The sequence below is a fragment of the Pantherophis guttatus genome, chromosome 4 (assembly GCF_059756535.1).
Source record: "Pantherophis guttatus breed Tessera chromosome 4, ASM5975653v1, whole genome shotgun sequence".
In the NCBI taxonomy this organism is placed as follows: domain Eukaryota; kingdom Metazoa; phylum Chordata; class Lepidosauria; order Squamata; family Colubridae; genus Pantherophis; species Pantherophis guttatus.
Genome location: NC_142066.1, coordinates 64,605,129 through 64,616,627, shown reverse-complemented (window position 1 = coordinate 64,616,627; position 11,499 = coordinate 64,605,129). Strand labels below are relative to the sequence as shown.

Genomic DNA, 11,499 nt, shown 5'->3' with positions numbered 1-11,499 from the left:
TTCTTGCCTTCCATGTTATTTAAGGTCAATGTGAAGTCAATGGAAAGATCTTTTGCAGCTTTGAAATTATTGCACAATATTCTGATGATATTCAGTTGTAAATCTCCTTTTTTGGAGCTTTGGATTTGATATTTCCAGGTTATTAGCTTTAGGGCTGAATGTGGAAGACATGAATTTGGAAGAATAAATTGAAACGAAACAAGATGCTACTGATCTGAGGGATTAGAGTTAGTTTTTGTTAGGTAGACATGTTCGGGGTACAGTTGTCAAGTTGTCCTTCTAGATGACACTCGATTTCTGCATAACATTGATGGTAAAATGACCAGTATCAAGTTCTGACAGAATTAAGTTCACCCTTACCTAAAGGAAATGGACCTGACTTCAGTGCCCACAATAAAAAAAATGACAATAAAGGATCTATCTATCTATCTATCTATCTATCTATCTATCTATCTATCTATCTATCTATCATCTTTCATACATACACACACACACACACATACACACACGCACCACACACACACACAGGTATGTGTGTATGTATGTGTGTGTGCATAACACTTTTTTTTTTGGAGTTTCAAGATAATCATATTCCACTGCTTGAATGACCTGGGAATAGTCCAGACCTTAACCCAATCTATGGAGTCGACTAAAAAAACTTGTTAGTCAGAAGCGACCCAGCAATAAAACCCAATAGAAGCAATCATTCAATCTTGGTTTCACATTATAACAGCTGCAGAACTAAAAGACTTGGTTCACTCCATGGGAAGACTTAAGGCCGTAATTCATGCTAAAGGTTACCTAACTATTAACTGACATGATAATGTTTGTATATCTCGTTTTTTCTATGGTGATAATTTCTGTAAATCTTTTTTCTACGTGTTTCACTTTTCTTCTTTATACTGTAACTGCTATTCTAATAGCAAATCATAAAAGTTATTGCATTACATTCTTGATTAAATTATCTTTCCATTGATATAGAATTTTATGGTACTACTCAAAAAAAAAAAAATGGTGTTATTAGCTAGTTTTAGAAAATACACTTTTCCCAAAAGGTTTCCACAATTTTGCCCACAACTTTATATATATTTAAATCTCTGTCCATCTTGAATACATATCAGAAAGAGGAAGTTGAGAGTTCACAAGGTTGATACTATATGGAACAAAATTGTGACCGAATCTGTTCTGCTTCAGATATCACAAAGCTGCCTCCCAGAAAGTAACAAGGAAACAGGTTTTGAAGAGAATGTGTAGTGTTATAGAAAATACTGCAGATTCTGGTCAAGCATCACTTAAATGCTATAGCCTGGATAACCGGAAGTGAACTGTCAATAATTTCTGCATTCCTCATGACTGGACTGCCTTCCTTTTCCGAAGCAGTAATGCTTCCAAACCAGACTAATGCAATGACAGATGCTCTCGATCATCCTTCCATAGAAAGTGGTGCAATTCAAAGTGCTTTAAAGCCCTACATGGCACAGGACTAGGTTATTTGCTGGCACACCTCTCCCTAAGAATCTGCCTGTCCCACTAGAATAAGCATACTCCAGATCTCTTCCCTGAAATCCTCTCACTAGTGGGATCTTGTGACTGCCCCTATTTTATAGAATATGCTTCCCCATGTTTGGTGATTTGGAAGATACGGCTTTTTATTGAAGCAGTGTGATAGAATGGAATGGAATAAAAGGAATGGAATGGAATGGAATGAAGGTAATTGGAGCTTGCTGCCGGCATCCTAAGGAGCTGCAATAGAAACCACAATCCATTTCTTGTTATATTTCCAGTTATACAAAGACTTTTATTTGCAATAGATCTTCATGCTCATCTTTAAATGCGGAAAGCATTCTGGCTTATTTATGCTACCTATTAGGCAATTTTAAAAAATTCTATATCCATTAAAAATTGCTATGTTTTGTAAACTTCACCATACTACAAGCTGTGACTGTCAATGGTTGCACAAGTTTATTATGGAGATCTTAGGTTCATGGCTTCTACTAGAGAGCAGATGGAAGTCATGTGCAAGAGAAGCTTTCCACTTAGCTTACCAGTTGCTTTTGGTAAGCCTTTGGAGACTGGAGGAACAGAGGGTTCAAATTACAAGGATATTTTTCCTAGTAAGGGAATGGAAACTGCTGTCTGATAAGTATTGGGTTATTTAGATGTTTACATATTCATTTGATATTTGTTATTTAAGTTGGCACTGTCTTGTACTGAATTGAACTGAATTGTCGAAACTGATTATAATCCACCTGATCCACTATAGTAGGTAGGCAGGGAATGCTAGGGGTTCCCTTTCCTAAGAAGGTCCATTTAACAGGACCAAGTAGAAGCGCCTTCTCGGTGATGGCTCCCTCTTTGTTGAACATTATTACCTTGGAGATAAGATTGCCCCTCACTTAGACATTCTTTCACAAAATGCTGAAACATGGTTTTCCCAATGGTCTTGAGAACCTCAGAATGGGATGGAGCCCATCATATTATTAAATTGTTGTCACCAGAGAGTTGGGGGCATTATTTCTTCTTCATTGTTTTTGTATTGGGCTTTTATATTTGTAAGCTTCCTGGAGTCACTGAATAAATTGGGTGGCTGTATACATTTTCTTAAATCAATAAAAATAAATAAATGAAAGCAGCATAAAAGTCATATTAATACATATATATTTTAAATAAAATTGCTACTTCATATGTCTTGAAAAAAATTACATGTGAATTAATTTACCTTAACTGATAAGAGTATCATTTGTTTTGATATGATTTATATTAGTTACTATGATAGAGTATCATAGTAACTAATATAAATAATATCAAAACAAATGGATTGCTTTTGCTTAAGAGAATAATTCTTTAATTTATTGAACATTTTATCATTGTTTTATCTGGAAAGAAAAAACTAAAATATCTACAAAATATAATAAAATCTAACTGCAACTACAAAGTACTTTTCTAGTCTTATTGCATCATCAGATAATCGCCCAGCCGCCCTGTTTAGGGTGACCCGCTCTCTGCTCCATCAAGAGACACGGGAAGACCCCTTGGAGGGTAGAGCTGAGGATTTTGTACAATATCTGTATGACAAAATTGCTCAGATTCGTGAACAGCTAGACTGACTGGATTGATCCAGAGATGACAGGGGCAGGTCCTGAGAATATTATTTGGGAAGAGTTTGATCCTGTGACTCCCGAAAGCGTGGACAGGATACTGAACAGACTAAATGCGACCACATGTTTATTGGACCCGTGTCCATCCTGGTTGGTACTGGCCTCCCGGGAGGTGACGCGAGGCTGGCTCCAGGAGATTATAAATGCTTCTTTGAGTGAGGGTGTCTTTCCCACCGTCTTGAAAGAGGCGGTGGTGAGGCCCCTCCTCAAGAAGCCCTCCCTGGATCCAGCTGTATTAGCAATTTATCGTCCTGTCTCCAACCTTCGCTTTGTTGCAAAGGTTGTTGAGAGTGTGATTGCACGACAACTGCCTCAGTACCTGGATGAATCGAATTATCTAGATCCGTTCCAGTCGGGATTCAGGCCCGGGTACAGCACAGAGACAGCATTGGTCGCATTGGTTGATGATCTCTGGAGGGCTCGGGACAGGGGTTGCTCCTCTGTCCTGGTCCTACTAGACCTCTCAGCGGCTTTTGATACCATCGATCATGATATCATGCTGCACCGGTTGGAAGGGTTGGGGGTGGGGGGCACTGTTCTACAGTGGTTCTCCTCCTTTCTCTCTGACCGGTCGCAGTCTGTGTTGACAGGGGGGCAGAGGTCGACCCCGAGGCCCCTTATATGTGGGGTGCCACAAGGATCGGTCCTCTCGCCCCTTCTATTCAACATTTATGTGAAGCCGCTGGGTGAGATCATCCGTGGTTTTGGGGTGAAGTACCATCAGTACGCTGATGACACCCAGCTGTACATCTCCACCCCAGACCACCCCAATGATGCCCTCGAGGTGATGTCCCGGTGCCTGGAGGCCGTACAGATCTGGATGGGGAGGAACAAACTCAGACTCAACCCATCCAAGACCGAGTGGCTGTGGTTTCCGTCGTCCCGATATAGTCAGTTGGCGCCATCTCTGACTATTGGGGGCGAGTTGTTGGCCCCCACAGATGGGGTTCGCAACTTGGGCATCCTCCTGGACTCATGGCTGTCTTTTGAAGAGCATATGACGGCCGTAGCCAGGAGGACTTTTTATCAGGTTCGCCTGATTCGCCAGTTGCATCCCTTTCTGGATCGGGACTTGTTACGCACGGTCACTCACGCCCTTGTCACCTCACGCCTGGATTATTGTAATGCTCTCTACATGGGGCTCCCCTTGAGAAGCACCCGAAGGCTCCAACTGGTCCAGAATGCGGCCGCGCGGGTGGTGATGGGAGCAATGTGGCGCTCTCATGTAACCCCCCTCCTGCGCGAGCTGCACTGGCTCCCAGTGGTCTTCCGGGTGCGCTTCAAGGTTTTGGTTACTATCTTTAGAGCGCGCCATGGCTCAGGACCAGGGTACTTACGAGACCGCCTCCTGCCACCAATAGCTTCTCACCGACCAGTTCGCTCCCATAGAGAGGGACTCCTCAGGGTGCCGTCGGCCAAACAATGTCGACTGATGGCCCCCAGGGGGAGAGCCTTTTCTGTGGGGGCACCTACCATCTGGAACGGGCTTCCCCCGGAGTTACGAAACATCCAAGACTTACGCATATTCCGCCGTGCCCTGAAAACATTTCTATTCCAACAAGCTGGTCTGGCCTAACTCTCCCTTTTTAATTGGCTTTTAAACTGGCTTTTAAATTGGGTTTTAAACCTCTTTAGATAAATTTGGATGTTTTTAATCTTTGAGCCTAAATTACTTAATCTGTTTTTTAATAGTTTTTAACTTCTATATGTATTTGTATTTATTATGGCTGTTCACCGCCCTGAGTCCTGCGGGAGTAGGGCGGTATACGAATATGAAAAATAAAAATAAATAATAAAATAATAAACAAGCATAAAACATTTACTTTAGATGAAAAATATCCATTCCTTAATATACACGCTGTCTTGTCAGAATAGAACAATCTGATTTGAATATAATTGTTATTCTTGTTATGTGTCTTGATTACAATCTGTCTGACAATGTAGAAAATTAAGCAGACTTTTCCTGAATTGTTTTATCTGGTACTAATACTTGCATTTTTTTACAGTAGCATATTATTTTTTGTATCGTTAATACAAATAAAACCATGAATACATTTTGGACAACAAACATTTTATTTATATAATTTATTTATTTTTTCTGTTTTATCACACAGTAGCATCACTTAGGACCCAGCATATTTTCTGGCTTTACCCATTGATCAAATTCTTCTGCTGTAAGAAATCCAAGTTTGATAGCAGTTGCTTTTAATGTCATCCCTTCTTTATGTGCAGTTTTGGCAATCTTGGCTGCTTTGTCATACCCTAACAAAAAGGAAAAATATGTAATGTAAGGTTGATTCTGTATTTTGGACCACTAAGTGGTCAAGTCACCCAAGGCAACCAACTTACAATCATTCATTTAAAGACTGTTTGACTTTATAATGGCACTGAAAAACGTGATTTATGACCATTTTACACACTGTTGTAGCATCCCCATGATCAAAATTTGGACACTTTGCAATTGCATGTACTTATGATGATTGCAGTGTCCTAGGGTCATGTTTCCCTGATGAAAAAATTGAGTTAACTCTTTTTTTCTCCATTTATCAAGGGACATTACAACTTCATTAGAAAGAAAATAAATTTGACTATTATTTGCATTTCCAAAAAAACCCCCCAAGAATATTGCCTATTTCTTCTTAGAATATTTATAAGAGTAATAGCTTTGAAGACACATTTGCATACACCTGTGTCTATACATGCATGTCCGCATGCTTACACACACACATGAATCATGATTTTATACAATACAAGAAATAAAATCTGCAGTTGAGCATTACAGTTGAAAGGAAGTGTTGGAAGAAATACCCAGCTGGTTCAGTTCCAAGTGGGGAGAAAGGCACTGGAAACAGGGAGACTAATTGGAAAGATGAACCATTAAACCATGAAGCAGAACCATTAAACACATGGTCCTGGTGCAGATGAACACATGGAGTGGAGAGTGAGGGTTATTTATACCCTCTCTGGGCTTTGAACGTGAGCTTCCTGTTCCTGAAGCAAGAGTGTGCATTCTATTGGTTGCTGTCGGGGGCATAGCTAATTTTGTAGGTTATCTGAGTCAAGTTTTATTGAAGCTTGCTGATGCAATGAAGAGGCTTGTTGGCAATTCCTATTATGGCTGAATAGCTTTGCACTGAAGAATAATCCCATCTACCTGGAGCTGAAGGTTTTTTGTTTAGTAGATAGGCTGGCCCAGTCTTAATGGGTACCAAATATCTGCTGGGGGCAGGAAGCGCAAGGTCTGAGTTTCTGTCTCCCTTAAGATTTCCATTTCTCTTCTAGGGGAACTATAATATTCTGCCTTTTTAAATATTTCTCAAAATATTTCATTCTTCTAGGAGGGATGACTTCCCTCAGAAGGAAGCATAGAAATCTATGTAGTTGTTTTTTTCTTCCACAGGTTTTTGGACAACAAGATCTGCGATACTATCATTTCTGCTCTCCCCACCTCTACCCCCAGCCACTTCAGTAAATATCAGCAACTGCCTGTGAGAATGCTACAGCTATATTATAGTTTTCAATACTATTTTATTTTTGATTACACTGGTTTACATTGCTTATCAATACTCTAGGACATGTGTGTGAAACTTGCCATGTCACATTGCTGTCACGTGATGTTTCATGACATTTTTCATATTTATTAGATACTTACCAATGTGGGGATTAAGGGCAGTCACCAACATTAATGATTCATTCATTAACTTATTTATTCTTTCTGTATTCGCTTCTATTCCAATTACACAATTTTCAGTGAAAGAGACACAGGCATCTCCTAAGAGCTGTGCAGAATGTAGCACATTTCTAATCTAAATAAATTAAAAATAATTAATAATTTAACAAAAATTGTTCATTGATTAACAAGAGCTTTATCATAATTACAATAGGACATCAAAGATAAATATTTATATGATAAAATAACAGGCCCATTTGATATTGTAAACAACAGCTTCCCTACTTCTTGATAAAATCAACTGCATTCAGTTTATGGTCCTCAATAGAATTACATTTACATGGAGTTGTATGCAGTGGGTTCCCCAAGGTTTGTCTTGGGCCCAATGCTCTTCAACATCTTCATAAATAACCTAGATAAGCAAATTGAAGGAGCCCTCATCAAATTTGCAGATGACACATATTTCAGGAAGCACTTTGAAAAACAGATTCAAAATTCAGAAGGATTTTGGTACACTTGAGCATTGGGCCCTACCCAACAAGATGCAGTTTAGTGGAAAGAAAACCAAGATCCCATACTTAATCAGGAAAAAAACATGTGCAGATACAGGACAAAAATATAATAAAAAGTTAAAGCAGTCCTGGGCTGCATCAGCAGAGGGATAGTGTCAAGATCAAGGTAATGATAGAATTGCTATGTCCTGTATTGGCGAGACCACATTTGAAATACATATTCAGTTCTGGTCATCACAACACAAAAAAGATCCTAGGCCCTAGAAAAAGTATAGAGAAGAGCAATACAGATGATCTTTGATCTGGAGGCTAAATCCTATGAAGAATGGCTAGGTATGTTTAGCTCACAAGAGAAGATTAAGAAGAGACATAATAGCAGTTTTCCAATAGAACAATTGTCACAGGGAAGAGTATCTCAATTTATTCTCCAAAGCACTGAGGGTAGGACAAGAACAATGGTTTGAAGCTCATCAGAGGAAAATCCAACAAGAAGTAAGTAAGGAAAAATTCCCTGACATTAAAAACTATTAAGCAATGGAACAGCTTGCTTCCTAGTGTTGTGGATGCTTTATTGCTGGATGTTTTCAAGAAAGGTTTGGACAAACATTTGTCCAAGATGGTTTGGGGACTCCTGCCTTGGGTAGAAGGCTGAATTAAAATATGTCCAAGGTCCCTTCTAATCCTATAATTCGATGCTTTAAGATTTGCTTTGGGGAAGGAGGGAGCATTCATATGTTTTAAAATACTAATGGCATATATATGATTACTAGACAAAAGGTTATAAATCAGGAACTACCTGTATTCCTATACGGCATTGAACAAATATAAGCCAGTAACAGAAAGCCATCAAATTGAACCTGGATTGCTAAGGAAAGAAAGGCAATGAGATTTCCCCTGCCTTAACTAAAGATTATAGATTTCTTACTGCTAAACGAGTAAAAAGCCAACATTCTTTAAACAGCACAAGAGTAAAAGAGAAGCTAATATTCTTCTCCTTTACTTGGTAAACATCCTGAACAGCATTAAAAACATTGGTGCTTTTCTTGCATTTAATAATATTGTGGTGAAATTATTTGTGTGTATTTGGCTAGTTTTTGACTTACAACAGTTCATTTAGTAATCATTTGAAGTTACAATAGCACTGAAAAAAAACGCTTATGACTGTTTTTCACACTCACCACCACTGCAGCATCCCCATGGTCATATCATTAAAATTCTAACTGACTCATATTTATGACAGATGCAATGCCTGCAGTCATGAGATTACCTTTTGAGACCTTCTGACAAGCAGAGTCAATAGGGAAGCCAGATTCACTTAACAACCATGTTACTAACTTAACAACTGCAAGTGATTCACTTAACCATGGCAAGAAAGGTTGTAAAATGGGACAAAATTCATTAACAACTATCTCACTTAACAACAGAAATTTTGGGCTCAATTGTGGTCACAAGTCAAAGACTACTTGTATGTAGTCTTGTATGTGTATAGTGTAACACATGAAAAGAAATTTAGGACCAAAAATTGAAATGAACTTATGTACAGAAGGTGATTCCCATCAATGCATCTATCTAGCATTAGATATCACAATTCTTTAGTCGTATAAGATAGTGAAATTATGTCATACAATTATATTATAAATTTGGCAAACTTACGATCATAGGCTTAAAGACATTCAATTCAAAATGACCGCAGCTACCTCCTACTGTAACAGCAGTATGATTTCCCATCACCTGTGCTGCTACCATAGTTATGGCCTCACACTGAGTAGGATTTACTTTTCCTGTGAGGGGACAAACAAAGATTGAAATTTATTTACTAAACACTGCAGTATTTATTTTGCTCTTCGTTCTCAAATGGAACTTTGACAACCAAATAATGAATCAAACGTTCCTGTAAAGTGTAGTCTTGTAGTTAAGGTGTTGAACTAAAACAAAGATACCCAGTTTAAGGCTCATTCTTAGCTCATTGAATGATTTTAGGCCAGTCATTTTCACAACATATGCTGTGGGAATAAAGGAAACCTCCTTTAAAGCTGCTTTAAATTCTTGGATGAAAGTCAGGATATAAATCTAGAGGAGGCGGCGGAGGACATTTACAAAAATATTTTTGTAAATATTTTACAAAAATATTGGGTTGATGATATGAATCCAAATCTATTATGAATCCAAAACAATAATTTTAAATCCCTGCTTAATGCCATGAAAAGCAGAACATAGGTACTAGAAATAAAATAGCTGGACCTATTTTGGGATATTTTTGGTAGTGATTTTATTAAAAATTACAATTACAATTATAAAAAATTAATACAAACTGGAGAAAAATAGAAAGTACAGAAAAGAAAAATAGAAAAGAAAAAAATGGAGTAAAGAACTATATAAATGTTCCCCTCATATGAACAATTTTAGCAATTTATAACCTCCTAAAATATAAGAAATTATCTCTTTTTCCCATATCTTGTTTCAATCTATAAATAAATTTTCAAACCTTGTCATTTCAGTTCTGATCAACAAACGTCCAAAAGGATTACCAGAAATAACAACATTTCTATTTTAACCAACTTTATATTTCTTTATTTTGCTTTTAATAATCTTGATCTTTAATTCATTTAAATATACTAAAATGCCATTTTGTTTCATTTTTACTTTGTTCCTTCCCACGAAATTCTTCAAAACTTTCGCAAATCCATTATAGGAAAATTATCCAGATTTCTCTCTTGGTTTGTTATTTGCATATTCCATTTCATTATTAAGACATTAGCCACTTTATTCATTATAATGTATTTTTCCATACATTCTTGAGCCTGCTAGTTTTAAATCCACTTTTCAAATCAGTTTGTCTTATCTGGCAAAACTTGTTCCTCTTCCATAACATCTTTTAACACAGTCTGTTTATAGAAACAGGCACCCTTAAAATTAACTTTTGGGTCCATTGTTCAAAAATATATTTCAACATGTCAAATATATTTTGCTCCATTCTGTACTAGAAGTCAAATTTAAGTGTTCTTATTCTTTAAATGTAATTATTAGTTCCTACAATTTCCCTCTAGTGTCCAATCTTCATTCAAGTTCCATCCTACATTTTTAAAAAGTATTTTCTTTAAATATGGTACTTTTTAAAAAATATATTTTTCCAGAGGTAGGAATTAATTCCAACAACTTAAAGATGGCACCACTGATGGCAGCCTCAATGAAACGCTATTTAGTAGTTCTGATGTTTTCTATTATTTTCTGTGACTCTGCAAATTTCATACTCAAGAAATGAGATTTTGAATATCAGACAATGGACTTTAAATAACAAGCAGCTTTCTGGAACTGTTCCTCCCTTTTTTTCAAACATGGAGGAAATTCTCACTGAGAGAATGGGTTATCTCTTTCAGCATGGCAGTTAGAAAGAAGCAGAAGAGAAAAAAGAGAAGGAAAAGAAAGGTCAAGTGAGGCATTTTAAAAAGAGTCAGAAAACATGGCGTAAGAAAATATCCCCTCCTCTTGCTGTATTTAACTAATCTATATTCACTTGTAAGTAAGATAGATGAACAGTTCCTTTAAAATAGGAACAATTCAGACTTTTCTAATTCAGCAACCCTCTGCTTCATTGAAACATGACTGAATGATTCAATTAATGATAGCTGCTTGCAAATCCCAGGATTTCAGATTCAAAGAACAGATAAAACTGCAGAAACATCCAGTAAAAAGAAGGGAGGAGGTATCTGCTTTTATATTAACAACCGATGATATAAAAATGTCACTACATTTAAAGAAATTTTGTGATGTGGACTTAAAGACACTATTCATTATTTGCATATCCTATTACACTCCCTGAGAGTTTTCTTCATTCATCCTATTTGAGGTTGACATATTACCCCAAGCTTGCATAAACAAAGGATTGCAAATCTTAACTGACCAGATCCTGTGGGCTGAAAAGAGATATCCAGACTTCCTACTCATTGTATTAGGAGACTTTAACCTAAGAACTGCCCAAGATATATTCAGCATGTCAGCTGTCTACAAGAGGCAAGAATATCTTAACCACTGCTACTCTACATTAAAAGATGCCTATTGCTCTCTACCAAATGAGCCATGGTGGTGCAGTGGTTAGAGTGCAGTACTGCAGGCTACTTTTGCTAATCACCAGCTGCCAGAAGTTTGGCAGGCTCAAGAT

At 37.4% G+C, this 11,499-nt stretch overlaps 1 protein-coding gene across 3 annotated transcripts in view; it reads right to left on the bottom strand.

Moving 5' to 3' along the window:
• Positions 1-5,212: 5,212 nt before the first annotated feature.
• FH (fumarate hydratase) overlaps positions 5,213-11,499 on the bottom strand; it is a 30,480-nt gene continuing 24,193 nt past the window's right edge. For all 3 annotated transcript variants that reach the window (XM_034416337.3, XM_034416338.3, XM_087894033.1), the window contains 3 exons: positions 8,994-9,121; positions 6,811-6,964; positions 5,213-5,420 (listed from right to left, as the gene is read on the bottom strand). In XM_034416337.3, the coding sequence (XP_034272228.1) occupies positions 5,278-5,420; positions 6,811-6,964; positions 8,994-9,121 (425 nt within the window). In that variant the 3' untranslated portion in view covers positions 5,213-5,277. The remainder of the gene's footprint in view (positions 5,421-6,810; positions 6,965-8,993; positions 9,122-11,499) is intronic.